Source organism: Typopeltis vanoorti, chromosome 4 (genome assembly GCF_054136105.1).
Source record: "Typopeltis vanoorti isolate ZY-2024b chromosome 4, IOZ_Tvanoo_1.0, whole genome shotgun sequence".
In the NCBI taxonomy this organism is placed as follows: domain Eukaryota; kingdom Metazoa; phylum Arthropoda; class Arachnida; order Uropygi; family Thelyphonidae; genus Typopeltis; species Typopeltis vanoorti.
The window spans coordinates 72,378,340-72,398,304 of NC_143552.1; the positions used below are offsets into that span (position 1 = coordinate 72,378,340).

The 19,965-nt window shown below is 35.7% G+C and overlaps 1 protein-coding gene across 4 annotated transcripts in view; it reads right to left on the reverse strand.

The window, feature by feature from the left end:
- The window catches only part of LOC150107404 (inositol polyphosphate-4-phosphatase type I A), a 484,038-nt gene that overhangs the window by 76,952 nt on the left and 387,121 nt on the right, over window positions 1–19,965 (reverse strand). For all 4 annotated transcript variants that reach the window (XM_090391868.1, XM_090391866.1, XM_090391867.1 and 1 more), the window contains exon 18: window positions 10,411–10,479. In XM_090391868.1, the coding sequence (XP_090247994.1) occupies window positions 10,411–10,479 (69 nt within the window). The remainder of the gene's footprint in view (window positions 1–10,410; window positions 10,480–19,965) is intronic.

Here is a 19,965-nt window from a genome sequence, read left to right on the forward strand (position 1 = left end):
AGGCCAATTTATATATCTTCAAGTTTGAGAATTTAAGAGTAAGGCAGATAGTAGGGAGAGGGACTGGTATGAATAAGATGTATGAGCTGCTTGGAAGTGCTTCTCGATAGACAATGGGCATATTTTAAAAAGGATAATATGAGGAAAATGCCCATAAGAGAAGATGCAAAATGGAGTGAGAATTACATTTTTTCCATGGAAAGTGATGGGCATGTGAAATACATTAAGAGAGTGATGAGAATGCAGATAGTGGATCAGTTTAAGGTGTGATATGATAGATTTCAACCTATCACAACACACCTTAATTTTTCATAACTTAACCTCCCATCCAATATAATCTCTCATAATGAGTCATGCAACTCCATAGTCTGTTATAATAATATAGTCATTTTTTACTTTTGTCCATACTATATATGGATGACAAGTTTGAAGTATATATATATTCTTACAATTATTAAACTGACATAAACATCTTTTTTTCTTTTGTGAACCAGATGTCAGTAAAATAAATACACTACTGATGTACATATCATAATACAAAACCCCAACCCCTCAAGTGCAGGGAAAAGGGAGAAAGTACAGCTTAGTAGATACACTGAAAGTTCTCAGGGCTTCCTATAAAGTGGGGGAGGGAGGTAATCTGAAACTCTTTCAAGGTACCAGTTGAAAGCTTGTTGCAGAGGAAGGACAAAAATCATAATGACATCACAGCTAAATAATATGAAATAAATGTATTTTCTCTTTTATTATGAAACCTTCTGCCTTTCTAGATATTTAACTATTTATAACAAATATTTTTTTATTTCAATATTTTGTCTGACCAATGCATAAAAGAAGATTCTGGGATTAGTAAGGAGGAAAAGAAATGGCTCGAAGAAGATATGGAGCAATCACATCTAATAAGTGGTATCAGTGAAACTTCTCATAGATCCAAGAATGAGCTGTTGTGTTTGTATATGAATGCTAGATGAATCAGAAACAAGGGAAATAAATGGTTGAATTGATTGAGTTCATTCACATTACATTTGTATATGAATGCTAGACGTATCAGAAATAAGGGAAATGAAATGGTTGAATTGATTGAGTTCATTCACCCAAAAAATGTTTGAATAAGTGAGGCATGATCAGATGAGGATGACATCTAGGAAAGATGGAAGGTATGATGTATTTATGGTAAAGGTAGGTGGAATGCAATTGATGACAGAAAAAGCGTTATGTCCATACAAGGTAGAGATGCAAGGAGGAAATAGTGGCAGTGGTTCAATATGGTGTGAGATAGAGGTGAATAGAATGAAATACTTTGTCAGATGTTGCTACAGACCTGTACAGGGAGGTGTCCATGAAATGTATAAGCAAATTAGCCAAGCTTGGGATGGCGAGATAGCAACTGGAAGTAAAGAAATTGAGTTTCTTCAGTTTTTGAGGGAACACAGGGCACATGAGGATTGAGGTCTTGGATTTGGCCATCTCATCAGAGGATGGTATTATAAATGAGATGTCAAATCTTCCTTCAGTTGGTGAGAGTGACCATAAAGTGATCCAGCAAGAAAAAGATATATGTGGAACAACAAGGCTGGTGATGCAGCTGTAGCATGGAATGAGGAATTTGGAGGAAAGGAAATCAATGTTTAAATGTAAAAAGTGTCAGAAGGTTAATTAAGGTAGGTGTGAAATGGATGAATGAAGAGATTAAGCATGCAATATAGAGAAAGAAAGAAAGCATTATGGAAGTAACATAAGCTGAGTGGTAATAATCAAGTCCATGAGGAGTACAAAGAACAGGCAAGAAGGATGACTTTGGTTGGTAAGGGTAGCAAAGGTGCAGTATTAGCAGCAGTTAGCTAATGAAGACAAAAAAAATCCTAGAGTTCGGGGGGAAAAAAAATAATGATTATGGTAGGGTGACTGTTTCTGGTAGATAGGCTTATACATTGGTTACTCATAACTATTATTTTTCAGAAAATAACAATGTATACTAAAATATTAATTATAAAAACTTTAATTAATACTTTACTATATTTCAGCAACATTACATTGCCATCATCAGGGATCACAAAAAACAATGATATGTGTACTTTGACATTAACACCTGGCTAATGAGGTTGAAGAAAGGGAACCAAAGTCAGGCCTAGAGTCCTAAATAGCACCCTCAAGTAGGCTAAATTGGGTCTTGGTCACTGGCAGAAAATCTGAAGATGAATGCTTCTCAAATTTGGGGCAATCTCATACATCGAAATTTGCATGCCATCTGTATGTCAAATCCAATTAGATTACACAGGTAAGCTTGCTTCCTTACTTTTAGATTGTTCTACCTATCTCCCTATAGGTAATTGCTGATCAGATCACATCTGGATTACTGTGCACAGATTTGTTCACCTGATTGTCAAGGAAATAAAAAGATTTTACATAGGGTCCAGAAGAGTGACTAAGACTGTCAGAAATGTTGATTAAAAGTAAGGATTAAGGGAATGTCATCTGTAGAGCCTGATATTCACAAGTGATATGATAGAGACATAACTTGGTGAGGGAGTTTTACTGGATTAATAGAGAAGATATTTATTCAGAGGATGGAAGGAAAGAATAAGACCATCCTTAGAAGTTTATATGGAAGGTGTGTGCAAAGGAGTGAAGGTCAGGTTTTTCACCAAGAGTGGTGAAAAACCTGACCATTTGGGCATGTGAAATGCATTGCATGAGTGTGATAAATGCAGGAACTGTAAATAAGTTTAAGGTGTGGTAATGAGGCCACTTTTGTTGGAAATAGAATGTACTGCACAAATAACTGAAATTTATATTTATATCCTGACAGTATACATAAGTATTACCAAATATGTTCAAGGTTTGTTTTATGTTTATGAGGTGAAAACTGGAGCACCCAGAGGAAGACCAATTCCACAGTCTGACTATTTAATGCTTGGGAAAAAAGAGGCATAGCAGGTGAACCACACATACTGAATGATCATGACTATAGCCAAACCAATATGCATAATATGAGACTCACCATCTCAGGAATAGGTTTGGCTTGTGTCATAGCTTATCTTTTTTCCTTTCCATTTCCACACATTTCTTTTTTTGAATTTATTGTTTACAAATATATAAATATATATATATTTATACACAAACACATAACAGTTCAACATATTCAACATGTTCAACAGTACTAAATTAAATAATCATTATAGAGGTACATCACAAATCAGAAAGGCACAAGCTGAATTATATGAGTATAATTTACTTTCTGATTCAGTGAAAAAACTTGCTACAACTGTCTTCACCAGCATAGCAATGCTCTGTGTGGTCTTTATTATTCATGTAATTATACCGAATTTCATGTGATTCCTGATCATCTTCAATATCAAAAATCTCATCTCTTCTAGAGAACAGCTCCACCAATTCAATACAGCATTACATCGTGGGGGTGTGCAGATCCAGGGAGAACAAGAGATTATCTTGGAACTTGGTACCACAACTGTTGAACAGTGGAGTAAGAAGTAAACTCTTTTTGCTCAGAATGCAATGGATATATGGAATGTGATTTTTTGCTTTCCCCACACTCAGTGTGAATCCCACCTGCAAAAGGTTGTAAATTTTAAATTAAAGATGCCAAGAAATTATATTCTTGGTTTTAATCCTTCATCCAAGTGTAACCCAACAAAGTTTGGCATGAAGTCACTTCACGACTGGGCTACTTTGTTTACTTACACTTGGATAAAGGATTAAACCAAGAATATAATTTCTTGGCACCTTTAATTTATAATACAGCAATCCGTAGCAATCCCTCAATTAATGTGTTCTTTAAAACAGGTGCATTAATCAAAAATGCACTAATCAAATATAATAACCTATGGAAAAGAGTTCAATTCGTTCCTCATATTTCTTTTTTGACCATTAATTTTTTTAATAAAATAATTAGGGTATGTCTCAGGGTCTAGTTAAAGGAAAACCATGAAGCTGAAAGACAATAAAACATATTCAGAATATAAATTTATTATTCTGCTTCTTAACAAAGAATTGAGCTAACGTAGTTTGGCAGGCATTCTGTTTCTATTTTTCATACAACTGAAGGTATGGCCCTATTGCCTCTTCTACTATTCTGCAAATTTTACTGCTTCTCTGTTCATCAGGGTCAGACTCTAAGTATTGCTGCTTAAAAAAACTTTGGTTGCATGGGTTTTTTTTCTATTTGAAAAAAAAAAATTTCAAATTGTTTCTGTGAAATCTCTTTGGGCTCGTGATTAAATTTTCTTCACATTCTTCAGGATATTCCCACTGTGCATCTAAATTTAGCAGGTAGGAATCACTCCATTTCTTAGAATGAGATTTAATTAACTTAGCTTCATTTTTAAAGCCTCTAAAATTATTTGCACAATGTGGAAGAATGTGTTTCCAAATGGCCTGCATATTGCTAGCAGCAATTTCATTCGACTTTATAAGAATGCTGAGATTTGGCCAGAAAAGTCTTGGAAGGTGCTTCCAAAAAAGGCCAGTTTCATTGACATTAAATATTTGTTGGTCACATAGGTTGGTCCCCCCCCCCTTCTTCCACAATTTTCTTCAAAATCTCTGGATAATTTGTGGCGACCTCCTTATCTGTACTTGAAGCTTCTTCTATGTGATTAGAACATTATGTAGGCTATTTCTCTTTTTGAGAGGTGCAAACCACCTGGCACTAGCATGGAATTTTTCTTTTCCATCTTTGATAGCTCTTTCTTTCAAGGTTGCAAAGAGACTTAATGCTTTTGATTTAATAAGATCAGTGCTTAGCAGGATCTGTTTTTGGTTACAATCTTCGATCCATGTAGAAAGAAGTCTTTCTAATTCAATCATTATAATACTTTGATTTTGAGTGCATGCATGATGAACTTGAATCAGCCTTACTTTTCTCTTTGTATTCAGCAGCTTTGCTTAAAATTGCTCTTATAACTGATTCACCCATTTTTGTGTTCTTGTCCAAATATCTTTGCTCTGGACTTGCCTTCTTCATTTCTCTTTATTATTTCAAGTTTTTCTTCCAATGAGATTACTTTTCAAATGTTTTTCACATTTCCAATTTTTTTCTCATGCTGGAAAAATACTTTAAAATAAAAAAAAAGTAAGGAAAACAATCGCAAAGGAGGCAAGAGATATGATCATCAAATTATGTAATTAGCAGATAACATAAATAGTTAGCCATAAAAAATGTATAGATAGAAAATTTTTAAAATCGGTAACATTTATTTTTAAAATGTATATAGGCACACTAATCAAATTTGAGTATAGAAAAAAAATGACGCACTAATTGGGGTAGCATTAATCGAGGGATTGCTAGACACACACACACACACACACACACACACACACACACACACACACACACACACACACACACACACACACACACACACACACACACAGCTCATAATACCATGCCTTAAACAAATTCAAATTCTCTGCGAACACCAAGCTTGAAGCAATGTATTCCAATCATACACAGCTCTCCATAAAAAAAACCTACTTCTCACTCCCTTGCTCACAACCTCCTTATACAGCATCCAAGGATGACCTCTTGTTCTACCCCAGTCTCCCATCATTTTATGAAAAACTTCTTCAACATTAATCCTATAACAACCCATTACCAACTTGTATGTCTCTAGCATTTCACCCTTTTGCCTCCTATCCACTAGATTCTGCAAATTACATTGTCTCAACCTCTCTTCATGGAATTTCTGATTTATTGAAATTCCAGAAATTATTGAATATTACAGAGATCATTTCTGATCTCTGTAATATTCAACATTACAGAGATCAGAAACTATTTTAGTTAATGATCTCTGAACCTTCTCCAATCTCTTCATCCTTTTGAAAACCAAGTGATCAAATTTGTGCACGGTAATCCATATGTGGCCTAATCAAGGCTTTATACAATGGAACCAGAATCTCCTTACTTCTACAAGTCAGTGTATTCTGCTTCACTGTCAGAATTTGTTGTATTGTCCTCACAATTTTGGCAATGTGTTCTCTAAATTTTAGATCCTTATCCATTATCATCCCAAGAGCTCTCATTTCCACCACCTCCAACAATATATCCCCACCGAGAGTAAATTCTCATCCCATCTTTGTTTTCCAAATTCAAAAAACTTACATTTGAAAACAATTAACTCTGCTCTACTCCTCGTAGTTTGTTCCAACTTTGCATCATCCAAACAACCGAATATCCCTATTCAAATTTCCTTCAATATTATTAACATACAGGTTAAACAGCAATGGCCTAAAACTGACCCTTGAGGCACACTACTAGTGACTTTTCTCTTCTGGGATATTGCTCCCCTATACACAACTTACTGATACCTATCAGACAGCCAATCTCTAATCAAATGCACTAAATTAATATCCAATCCAATTTGCTCTAGTTTCCCTATCAACTTATCATGAGGTAATCTATCAAAAGCCTTTGCAAAGTCTAAGTATACTAGTTTATATCCATCCCCCCACATCCAATGCTGCTGTCACCATATCATAATAAGTAAGCAGATTACTAAAACATGACTTCCTTTTAGCAAATCCGTGCTGTCCATTAAAGATAATACCATTGTTGTCAACACAATTCTGGATCTTGATTTTCACTAGCCTTTCCAACACTTTAACCACAACACGTGATACACAGACTGGCCTATAATTTAACGCTTGCATTTTGTCACCTCCTTTATGAAGTGGTACAATCTTGCCTTCCTTACACTCCTTTGAGACTTTACCCAATGTAAAACTCATACTAAACAAATATTTCAAGGCAGTTGTCAATTCCCTGGTGCATTTCTTCAAGATATGTGCTACTATATCATCAAGTCCCACAGCCTTATTACCATCAATTTTGCTTAATTTCCCATATTCCACTTCCTCACTCACAGACAGTCTCTCCTCCTTATCCACTTCTCTCAAACTCTTCATGATGTCATATTCATAAGGATGAAAGAGCTTTATAAACTGCCAATTAAATATCTCAACTATAAACTCCACAGCAATTGTCCTTAACACGTTTATTGCCAAGCTGAAAATTGGAATTTCGTGTGGTGGCCAAATTTTTTTTTAATTTTTTATTTAGTTTAGAAACCTGATAGCGACGTCCACGCGATAACGCGTGACCGACAGAAAGGCGAGAACTTGCATCACGCGATTGACAATGAACATGTTAATCCCATTTTTTCCTATCAATGTCATTCCACCATAATCGTTCTTTTTTGCTGGCTGCATATCAATTTCTCTCTTAAGTAGGATTCATTTTGGCTTCATTAGCTAACTTCTGCTCATACTGAAGTTTTGTAAGACTTACGAACCGAGTCACTCTTCTTGCCTGTTCTTTGCATTCCTCATGGAATTGATTATTACCTCATCTTATGTTGCCTCCATAATACCCTTTTTTTTATCTATACTGCATGCTTAATTCTTCATTCATTAATTTCACACCTACCTTATTTAACCTTCTGATCTTTGGAATACATTTAGATATGACTTCTACTAGATAGTTTTAAAATATCACCCAAGCAGCATTGATCTCCTTTTCAACCAACTCCTCATTCTATGCTACACCTACAAGCTGTCTCCTGAACTTCTTGTAATCACCAGCCATGTAGTTCTACATATACTTTTTCCTTGGTTAACTCCTCATGGCTGACAACCACACAGATAATCACTTCATGGTTACTCTCACCAACTGGAGAGAGATTTGAAACATTATTTATAATAACATCCTCTGATAAGATGATCGAATCCAAGACACTCAATCCTAATGTGCTTCTGTTACATATTGCCTGAGGTAGTTGTTCCTCAAAAACTCAAGAAACTCATTTTTTTTTTTTTTTTACTTCCTGTTGCTATCCTGTCATCCCAATCTATACTGCTATAATTAAAATTTCCCATTTGCTTATACATTTCCTGCTCACTACCCTCCACATCACCAGGTCTATAGCAACATCCAACAAAGTATTTCATTCTATCACCTCTATCTCACACTATACTGCTTCAAAACCACTACCACTATTTCTCCATTGCATTTCAACCTTGTATGGACATAACTCTTTATCTATCATCCACTCCAATTCCCTTTTTACCCTTTCTATCTTCAGAAAACACATCATACCCTTTCATCTTTCTTCTCAGGATGTAATCCTCATCCCACCATGTCTCACTTATTCCAACAATTTCTGGGTGAGCAAACTCAATCAACGCAACCATTTCCCTTGTTTCTGATATGTCTAGCATTTGTATACAAACATCACAGCTTATTCCTGGATCTATAACAAGTTTCACTGATACCACTTATTAAAGCCATTCTTCAAGCCATTTCTTTTTCTTCTTACTAACACTAGAACCTTCTTCAAATCCAAATGTTTTTCCTACATCCTAGGCCATCTCATTCCCTCCTTGTCTATATATGCATTCATATCCTCTTGGGGGAGGGGGCACCAGTCTTTCTCACACTGTATCCCCCCATCTTCCTGTTTGTCTTGAACACTTATTCTCTCATTCTCTACACTCGTGCTACCCACTTCTTTATTCATAAGCTCCACTTCGACCTCTTACTCTTCCCACTCTTTCACATAGCTTCTTACTTGCTCAGATTCATTCTCTACGCTCATTATTCTTCCTTCCAACAGCAGTACAAATTACTCACACCAAAAACATTCAAATGCCATTCATCCTTTATACACTTCAATTCATCTTTCAAATTCATTCTACACAATAATAAACTAACTGCACTCCTCTCTCTTAAGACATTTCTGCTAACATGTCATTCATAATCCTTGTTCTCTGCCTCATCTCATCACTGCCATACCTGGGCAACTAGAAAATATTGTTCTGCTACTTAAATATGGGAAAATGACTTCTGATATACAGGAGCTCAATAACTAGGTATCTAGCTCCTGATGACATTGTAATAAAGGCAATCCAGAGGAAGCTGCTGTCATCCATATCATGGAAGGCAACACATTCCTGCCTCCTAAAGAAAAACTAGTTTTTGATAAGTGCTGTCTGGCAGTATAACCAAAAAAAAAAAAAACTCCAGTATCCCACAGTAATCTGAATAGAAAAATAAAAGATTTTTTTCAGCTTCTTCATATAATTCCTATAACATTTTTAGAGTTCTATTGATCTCTAATAGTTTTTTTGCCTCTAGTGGGAAGTTCGTATCGGTATGAGTAGTGATGCTCACCATACATCACATTTTATATGTGATGTATGGTGAGCATGTTATATGTGCTTGAGAAAGGAGTTTCGCATCCTTCTCCAATACAAAGAGCAATTTAATTTTAAGATCACTTAGCCTAGTCATGAAGATATTTGACATACAAATCTTTATGTGCTGAAAATAAGGATGAAGACAAGAATTTCTTGTCAAGTACAATATGGAAAATCACTCCTTAATGCTTTCCCCAACTTAGATCATCAAGAATGCTGATTATTATCTTGAAACCATTTGCAATATTATTAACGTCATATCAATATCATTATTACTTTATTATAAAATGTGATCCGATTCTTGAAATTTCTCCAAGGCTTTAACATTCACCCCCTTCAAAGAAAGTAACTTGTTAATTCATATTTTTCTTGGCACTACCCTTGCCCTTTGTACGATCACAGTCTTTTCATCCTTTAGCATGCTGTCCATGTTATAACTGACTGTTAACAATCAAGTCAAAAGTTATGACAGTTCTCTTTTGCCATTCCCTTACTTATATTCTGCTAATCATCTAACTGCAGGCATTCTCCAAGTCAAATATTCGCCTGACTTGGAGAATGTCTCAATTTTCAAATTCACAGGCCTGTAGGTTCAAATCCCACTTTGACATGGATGTTTGTCCATGTCATTTGATGTCAGATGATTTTTATTACTTATAAGCAAGGTGGAGACTATTATTTGTTTACTTTAGCAAAGAACTGAAGTAGTTTCAAGAAGTAGTATGTTTAGTATCTAGAACTGAATTATCTCAGCCTACACTGAATACAATTTTATTGGTGAAACTACTGTTTAAAACAATCCCACTGTCATATTTGCATTGCTAATTTGGCATCTTTAGCATCTCTAGCTCATCCCTTCTATTGTCTCTGTTTCCTTTGCAGAATCTGCTATCATATTCTTTTCACCTGGATGATGTATCCTGGCAATGAAATGATCATTTGAAAATTCAGTAATTTCTTCTGTAGTTGTCTGTGCTTAAGTTTTCTTTCAAACCTCATAAATATCATTTAATTATTTTTTGTATCTTTTCAATGCACTTGATTTTTTTCAAATGAAATGATATTTACAGGGGTTATGCATATCCAAAACACTGAGCCTTACTTTTTTAGTAACTTTAAATGTGTGATATAAAACAAGAACTTTTACTGAGACTTAAACATTATTCTGTCTTACAGCAATTATATTTTTATACTCACAGCTTGAGAAAAAACAACATCACGGCGATATCGAACAGTCTGACTGAGTGAGGCTAACTCTGGAGATTCCTGAAAGAACCAGGTATATTTGTTTAGATATAGTCGAGAATACAGGAATAATTCTTGAATTTAGGAGAATTAACAATATCTAAGGAGAGTACAATAACTATTAATTATTCTAACACTTCATTTTCATTATTATTATTAGATCTTCGGGGAGTCAAAGACCCATCGAGAGAGAGAGAGACCATATATATATATATCACTCACACCATCATACTGCCTCTTAAACTCATTAGTATCAAGGTTGTTGAATATTTTTTATCTATCTATCTATATACTGTACACACACACAATGATTTGATGTAATGAAATATACACAAATTACCGATGTTCGACACTGAGTTATGAGCATTGCTGACTGTAGCAAACTTCCCCCATAAAAAATACTGTTCATAATTTTCTAGAAGAGCAAAATGAGCTGTCTGAGGAATGAGCCCTTTGCGATAACAATTGGCTGTTTGATTTAACCTTTTTAGTTGATGTTACCAATCATCTCAATGATCTAAATTTCTAACTGTGGACAAGAACAAATTGTTTCCTAGCTTAGTAAATGATATCAATGCATTCAAGATAAAGTTAAAACTGTTTACCTCTCAGTTAGAAAATGAGAATTTGAGCCAGTTTACACACTTAAAAGAGTAGAGAGTGAATGTGCTGAAGATAATGGCAATTTTGTGCAATATAATGAAAAAATCAGGTTATTGCAAGAGTCAGTTGAAAGTCGTTTTTGTGATTTTGCTCAACAGGATTGCATACTTTCATTTATCAATGAAATGTATGCAATCACATTTTCACTTCATGAATAAAAAATCACGAAGGATTTGCCTAGTAACATGAAGGAAGATGCCTAGTAACATGAAGGAAGATGCCTAGTAACATACAAATGGAACTTATTGACTTGAAAACAAATCTATTATTGAACATGAAATTTGATGAGCTTCCCTCAGTCCCAAATGTTTCCGACATGATTAATTTCTGGCAATCATTAAACAGTGAGCATTTTTCAGAATTAAGAAAATTTACCCAGAGTTATATCTGTCATTTCGGAACAATGTACAGATGTACCTTTTCATGTCACATGTTTTCAGCTATGAAATTAATTAAAACTGAAGACTGTGCTTAAGGGTCAAACCTGTATAACTGAGAGGAGACCTCCACATAGCCTTTAAAGGAATGCGGAGAACCGACCAGGGCTTCTGACCTAATGTCCAATCCTCACCTTCTCGTGGTGCACCCTGTTGGGTATCTACCTGGATACTGAACGGACGAGGATGGGCTGGCAATTTGGGATTTAGCCGACCAAATTGTATTCTTATTGGTTAAACCAAAATATAGAATGATGGTACAACATGACAAAATTTCATGCCGGCTGGGGCGTCGCCCGGTTAAACAAGGCCCCCGTTGTTTTTGCCAGGGAACCAGGGCGAACAGCGAAAAGTCAGCTACTGGAACAAATCTGAAAATAAACCTCAACTCAACATCACCAGAGTTAAAGATCGGTACTATCAACGTAAGAAGCCTGAATGGCAAAGAAATGGAGCTAGCTGAGGAATTAGATAAATACCAGATCGACATAATAGGGGTGACTGAAACAAAAAAGACCAAAACTGGTGAGATCTTTCTGAGCAATAAATACAAAATGTTATATTCAGGCAATGACAATCAAGGAAAAGAAGGAGTAGCCATAGTATTCAACACAAAATACGAGGCTAATCTTCTTGAATGGCAGTCAGTCTCAAGTAAAGTAATGTGGGCAAATATGAGAATGGGGAACTGGACAATGAGACTTATTTGTGCCTATGGTCCCACAGAAGGTTCTACTAAGGTAGAAGTGCAGGTATTTTTTGAGGCTTTAGAAAAAGCAACTGACACAACGAAAAATGAAAAGTTGGTCCTTGTTGGGGATCTAAATAGCAGAGTAGGATATGATTGTGAGACATACAAAAATATTTTGGGAAAATTTGGAGAAAAGAGCAAAGCTAATAATAATGGCAAATATCTGTTGGATTTCTGCTCAGGACATGGACTGGTTATTACTAACACCATGTTCCAACATAAAAATGTGCACAAATTCACATGGAGAGAAGAGACTAGGAATAAGAAAAGTCTCATTGACTATGTTATTGTTGATAGTGATGTTTTCTCCCTGGTGCAGGACACCACAGTGTACAGAGGATTTGAAATTGGAAGTGATCACTATTTAGTCTTGAGCAGGATAAAATTGAATTTCATATTGAAAAGAATAACATGTAAGAAAGTTTAAAGCGAATAAAAGCTGAGCAGCTCTCAGATGTGAACTGTAGGCTAAAATACACAAAGATTATTGAAGAAAAAATGAAAGAGTTTGAGAACAGGAATCAAACCTTGGAGATTCAGTGGCAAACTCTGAAGAAAACATTGATCGATTCTGCCAGTGAGGCATGTGGTGAGGTTATTTGTAAGGATAAAAAAAATCAGAACTCCCTGGTGGACACAGGAAATTAAAGAGGCAGTGAAGGAAAAGAAGAAAGCATACCAAAAGTTCCTGTCAAATAAGTCAGCTTGTGCTCTTAGAGAATATAGAGACAAATGCAAGAATGCTAAACACTGTGTAAAACTAGCTAAACAAAAGTGATGGGAGGACTTTGGCAAGAATATAGAAAATAAATATAAAGAAGGTGGCAAAATATTCTGGAGGTTGTTGAAGAAGCTTAAGAATGGAGGAAAGAGTGCTGTAAAAGGAATTAGAGATGATAAAGGTGACATGAAAACGGGAGAAAAAGATATCCTTGAAGTATGGAGTAATTACTTTGAAAAACTGCTAAATGAAACAAGCAGTGATGACAGCACAGTGGTAAAAAACACTGACCAGGCATGCAGTCAATAATACATATCCATACTAGAAGTAGAAAAAGCCATCAAAGGCTTGAAATGTGGAAAGGCAGCAGGAGTAGATGATATTCGACCAGAAATGCTGAAGTATGGTGGCATAAGAGTCTTACAGTGGCTGCACTGCATAGTTCAGAAAGCCTGGACAGAGGGACGAATTCCCAATGATTGGAGTAGAGCTCTCATAGTACCCATATATAAAAAGGGAAATAAAACTGCATGTGAGAATTACAGAGGTATTTCCCTACTGAGTGTTCCTGGCAAGATCTATGCAAGTATACTTGAGAAACGGTTGAGAAGAATTGTGGAAGAAAAGCTTGGTGAAGAACAAGCTGAATTCAGGCCAAATAGAGGCTGTCAGGATCAGATCTTCACTTTACGACAAATAGTCGAGAAAGCATGGGAAAATAACAAAGATCTGTATTTAAGTTTTGTCGATCTGGAAAAGGCATATGACAAGGTGCCAAGAGAGAAGCTATTCAATACGCTTCCGTTATATGGTGTCAAAGGGGCATTATATCAAGCGATACTTAGTCTTTATTTGAGTTGTAAGTCAGCAGTTAGAATTGAAGGAAGTACAGGAAGATGGTTTAATGTTAAATCTGGTGTGAGACAAGGATGTACATTATCCCCTCTGTTATTCATTATCTATATGGATCACAATATGAAGGAAAGTGGTATTAAACATGATATCAAAATTGGAGATGTTAATGTCAGCTCTTTGCTTTATGCGGATGATGTTATACTTCTAAATAAATCTGCTACAAGTCTGCAAGATTCTCTGACTAAATTGAATAGCTGTTGTAATAGATATGGTATGAAGGTCAGCAATAAAAAGACAAAGACAATGAAAATAGGCAGAATCATTGAAAATGTCAATTGTGTTGGGAATGGAGAACCTGTGGAACAAGTAAAACATTTCAGCTATTTAGGCACGATTTTTACTGATGATGGTAAATTAAATATAGAAATAGACAACAGAATCAGCAAAGCTGGTATGGCAGGAAGTCAATTGAATAAATTCATATGGAATAAGAGAGAAATTAGTCGGAACACTAAATTAGCTATATACAAGACAGTGTTCAAACCAGTTTTAACTTATGGATCTGAGAGCTGGGTCAGAAGTAAAACACTTGACCAAAGACTAGAGACCGCAGATATGAGAGTCCTGAGAAAGATTAGAGGTGTGAACAGATGGCATCAATGGCAATATCATATTAAAAACGAGGATATTAGGAAAGAACTTGACAATTGTCAGCATCCAGGAATGTGTTAGCAGAGCTAATCTCAGGTGGTATGGCCACTTAAGCAGAATGGGCGAGGAAAGATTAGCAAAACAAGTGTTCTCTGCCAGGTTGGCAGCAAAACGACCCAGAGGAAGACCAAGATATAGGTGGATTGATACGGTACAAAATGCTTTAGACAATAGAAATATAAGATCTGATAATGTTGGAGTCTTGACAAGTAACAGACTGATTTGGAGGAAAATTGTAGATAGGAAATTAATAATGATGTAATTTTTTTCATGTAGTACTATCATATCCTGTACACCCCTTTAGGGTACATGGCAGGAATTTGATGATGATGACTTCTCTGCTGCTCTTAGTAATAGCTAATTTAATTCCAAACATTAAAAGCTTGGCAAAATCAAAACAGACTCAAAAAGTCTCATTAAGATAAGTAATGTTTATCTTGTTTTTACATTAAATCAGCATATGTCTATATTAACAAATTTTTACAGGAAATTGTTAAGAGTACAATAGTTGTATGGTGCATCTGAACTCATATGTGAAAAAATTGGCACATGAAATGTAAAAAGTTGGCCACCTTGTCATATAATAACAATAATCCTCCCTATTATCTTCTAAATAATAGGAAATATTATATTGTTTACAAAGTCCAAGACTGATTCCTTCGTTAACACTATTGACAAACCATAAATGGGAAGCATTCCTCCAAAGCTCAGTTGGTATTATCAATGATGTCCTCTGGCTGGAAAGATCGAAACATAAATCCATCTAGAATGTGAAGAATCTTTATAAGGGATTTTCACTCTGTTTTAACTGGGAGAGTTAAAACACAGATGTTTTAACTCTCCAAGAAACTTGGGTTTTTTATTCAAAAGCATAAAAGAAAACATAGAATTAACAGAATAATACATTTACCTAACAGCTTTAGTTGCTGTGGCCATAATTCTAAACAACAACCAAACTATAATAGAGAATAGTGCATTGTTTAATACTGCAATGTTTCTTATTACAACAGCATTGTCAAACTGCACTTAATGAAACAAAAATTAAAATATTAATATTACTCCAAATGACTAGGAAAAAGAAAACCTTGTCTGCAGATATTAGCATGTAATTGTGACATTCACCACAGTGCTAGTGAGAATGGCACAATGATAGTATCTCATATTAATGCCATTAAATGCTAATTATATATAAAATAAATTAAATCTTTAACTGAACTTAGAATATAATAATTGTTACCAATGCAATTTAGTCCTGGACAATATGAAACAAAAACAGCAAACAGAGTTCTAACAAAATTCAATTTTGTGCCAACAGAACTAAGCAATGAAATGATGAACATTACCTGTTGCAAGTATCAAAGACAGGAGGGGTGATAAAGCACAGTGTCAAAAGAATATAACAAATTCAACTACTTGAAAGCATTCATTCACTTCAACTAATGTATCAGACAAATATGTCACTAATATAGGAAGAAAGGTTTTGCATGTAATTCTGTGGGTTCTGAGTCCATAGTTGTATGCTAAGACAGAAGATGCTCCTTTTCAATACTAAGCAGTCAGGAGAGCCAGAATTCTTTTTCATAGTGTTGTTCACTGTCCACAATGAAGTCCTTCGGTTTCAAGGAGACCTGAGGTATTGGAAAAGTGTATGTTTGCTTTCTCATTGAGCACAGTTTTATTATTATTAGATTATTTATAGATTATATTATATTATATATAATCTAATATATTAGATTATTTAGTACTTTATCCATGGCACTAATGTGCAATGTATTTCCAAAATTCTTTGGGTGAGGTTATCATATGAATCTATTAAAGGAAAATAGACACGGAACAACATGGAAGCATAAAAATACTATGTAAATAATGAAGGTCCTGTGTTCAAATTGCAACCATGATGTATGACTTAGTTATTTGAACAGTATCTCAATAGTAGTGAACAATATTAACTACAAACTAGATATTTTGAACTTCTACAATGAAAATGATGAATATACCTTAAAATAGGCATAGGAAAGTTAGCCACAATAAGTGACGCTGCTTCTAACAGAGTAGATGTGCCAACAATTTGAGTCACTCTTAAATTACAAGAAAGACTAATGAATAAAACTGAGCTTATACGGACAAGCAACAGGATTTGCCAGGTCAAACCAGTATGAAAGGTAGTTTTTATAAGATTTAATGTGCATGCACAATCACATTAGCAACTTCAACAGCTGGGGAAAAAAAAAAAAGCTAAAATGGTGGTTTCTGATGGAAAAATTAACTACGATAAAGAACTTCTCATGAAAACAGGGAAGAATGCCATACAGAGTCAAAGTCAATAAACAGCACCGAGGGAGTGCGCATCATGAGGTCAAAACAGAAAGAGGTTCAGTGAATATAATTCATGATTCCTCTAAACTCATAAAGTATACCAGATTATACACAATATGAGAGTTGAACAGAATTATCATAGAATCTATTAAGATTGTATCCCTACTATATATGAACTCTACAAGTCTGAATATTTGCCTGGATGAGTTAGTTGTATTAAAAGACATCTTTGATCCATTACTCCAGCTTCCTTACTTTTATGAAAATCCATCAAATGGAGTTCCTTATATAGAGGAATATGAATTCTAGACTCCTGCTCTTCCATTTATTCTACTTGGATTCTAGAATTCATATTCCAGACATTATGTAGAAGAAACCAATTAAGGTGATTAATGATCATGCTCTCATTACTTTATTCCTCTCATGTTACACAAACATTCAGTTTTTGCTGAATACATATTCTTACAGATATTTCCATCAGGATAGTCATCAGTAATTTCCTTACTTTAAGTAAAATCAATGGAAAGTAACATTCAGTGACCTCCTGCATCTTCTACTCATGATTGAAGTTCAAACTCATAGAGAAATTCTTCACCCTCATTATCCCTCTACTGTCATTCTTAGGAAGAACTCCCTTTATATGTATTTCCTAAGGAACATACAACCTTCATGGGTATTCATATCTAATGGTAATAAGATTAATCAAGAAAAGGGAAAAAAGGGCCTCAAACTGTTTTACTGGAGTTTCATATTAATAATTTCCCTTGCTTTTTTTTCTTCTTTACGAAGTGCTATCAAAATGAAACCAGACTGTGTTGGATACGTGGTGACAGATCGAGTTACGGTCTCATGCTTCCAGTCACTGGCATAGACATTGTTGAGTCGTGTGCACCGAAACTTGTGTAACGTATGCTATTCTTATCACATATTTGTGCCGTTCTGTGATTTTGCCTAGAACGCAAAATTAGAACAAAGGGCAAATGTAAAATTTTGCATAAAACTGGGGAAATCTGTCACAGAGAGACCCTTGAATTACTTTGTAAGCCATATGAAAATGAAGCCATGAGCTAAACTCAGTATTTGAGTGACACTTGCATTTTAAGCAGGACAGAACCACCTTGGAGAACATCACTATCCAAGAAGTTGCTGACAGAGTTGAGATTTCACATGGAGTAGCTCAAGTGATCATCACAAAAGATATGAACATGCATTGCGTTGCTGCCAAGTTCGTTCTACATCTCTTGGCTTCTGATAGAAGGAGCACCATGTGAACGTCTGTCAAACCTTCATTTCAAGGGTTCATCACAGGGGACAAAACTTGGGTTTATGGCTATGACCTGGAGACAAAACAGCAATCACCACAGTGGAAGAGTCCACATTCCCCAAGACAAAAGGAGGCAAGGCAAGTCAAGTCAGGAGTGTGCCAAACAGCATGTTGATCACCTTTTTCAAGGTTAGATTAAAGGGATTGTGCACCGAGAATTTGGCCTGCCTGGTCAGACGGTCAATGCAGAATTCTACTGCAATGCTTTAAGGCAGTGCAAAAGACAGGAACTGTAGTGAAGCCACAACTGTCTCCTCCACCATGACAATGCTCCTTCCCACAGTGCCTTAAAAATGCAAGAGTTTTTGGTGGCCAACAGCATGGCAGTTGCCCCACATCCTCCTTACTTGTTACTAGTTTTCTGGAAGCTATGGAGGCAATGGTTGTGAGGCGTTTGTGTGGAGAGGCTTGATAGCAAGGTAATTACAAGAAGAGCAATTTCATCTTGTTTAGAGATCTGAATGTTGTCAAAGTTAATACTGGATAGAAATGGGAAATAAGGCAGAACTGTGTTTTGCTAGCACTGAAATTAAAAAGATTATCTGAATTCAATGAAATATGGCTTGGAGATCTAAACTGACGGCAATGGAGGATAACTGTCTATAAGTTTTGATGATTTCTAAGTGCAAGGTTTGGCAAATGAAAGGGAAGAGTGCAATGTATTGTCATTTATACAGAAGGATGGGGGGGGGGGGCTGAGAGAACTGAACTTTGTGGTACCTTGGCACCGATCACATGTAGTGTGTCCAGTCAAATAGCTAGCAACTTAGCTGTAGAAGTTGTGAGACAGAACAAATGATGGGTGCTGGTTTAATAAGCCTTCGTGCCAGACCCAGTTAAAAGTTTTGGGGAGGGGATATCAAGTGCAACCACTTGAGATTCACCAAACTTTTCTAAAGTATTTGTCCAGAAATGGATAATAAATGTAAGCAGATCTATTTTCGATTGGAAGTGGCAGAATCCATACTGGTGATTATTTATTAGTTGTGTGTCTTCAAGGTTGCACAGGAGTTGGGTATTGATGGTTCTCTCCATTACTTTAGAGAGAGAGAAAAAGAGATGTGAGGCAAGAGTTTGATAGCAGTTGTTGCTCTATTTGGAAATGGATTAAACATGGGCAAATTTCCAGGCTGTGAGATAGATGCCAGTGGCCTACGAGAGCAAAAATAAGTGACATAAGACAGGAATCAATTCAGATGCACAAACTTTCAGAGCAATTGGAAGAATGCCAATCATGACTAGGGGATTTTTAGTGTCTAATTTGGACATTCTTCTTAACTCTTTCTTGAGAAAAGACAGAGGAAGTACTAAGCATTTAGAATGACTGGGGATATTTACCAGGATCAGTTACGCATGCATTGGAGGAAAAGTATGAAGCCAGGAGAATGGCTTTTTCTGTGGATGATAATGCAACATAGCGAAGTGGATGCTAAAGAGGTGATGGATTTCTTGCAGCTGTTTTGGGTTTGGATATAAACACTAAAGGAAGATGGAGTTCTTGATGAAAGCCAGTTATGGTATGCTTGATTTTTTGATAGTACAGCCTTGGCACACTGTTTGGAAAATCCAAGATTTCAATAGGGGGATGGCAGTTTAGAGTGGTATTGGAAATGTATGTTGCCATGCCAGTAAAGATTACTTTGGTGATATGTTCAGTTCACATGTTTGGTTTAGAGGGCTGAAAACAATAGTCCAATCACAGGAATAAGGCAGAGAAGTCAAGAAGGTC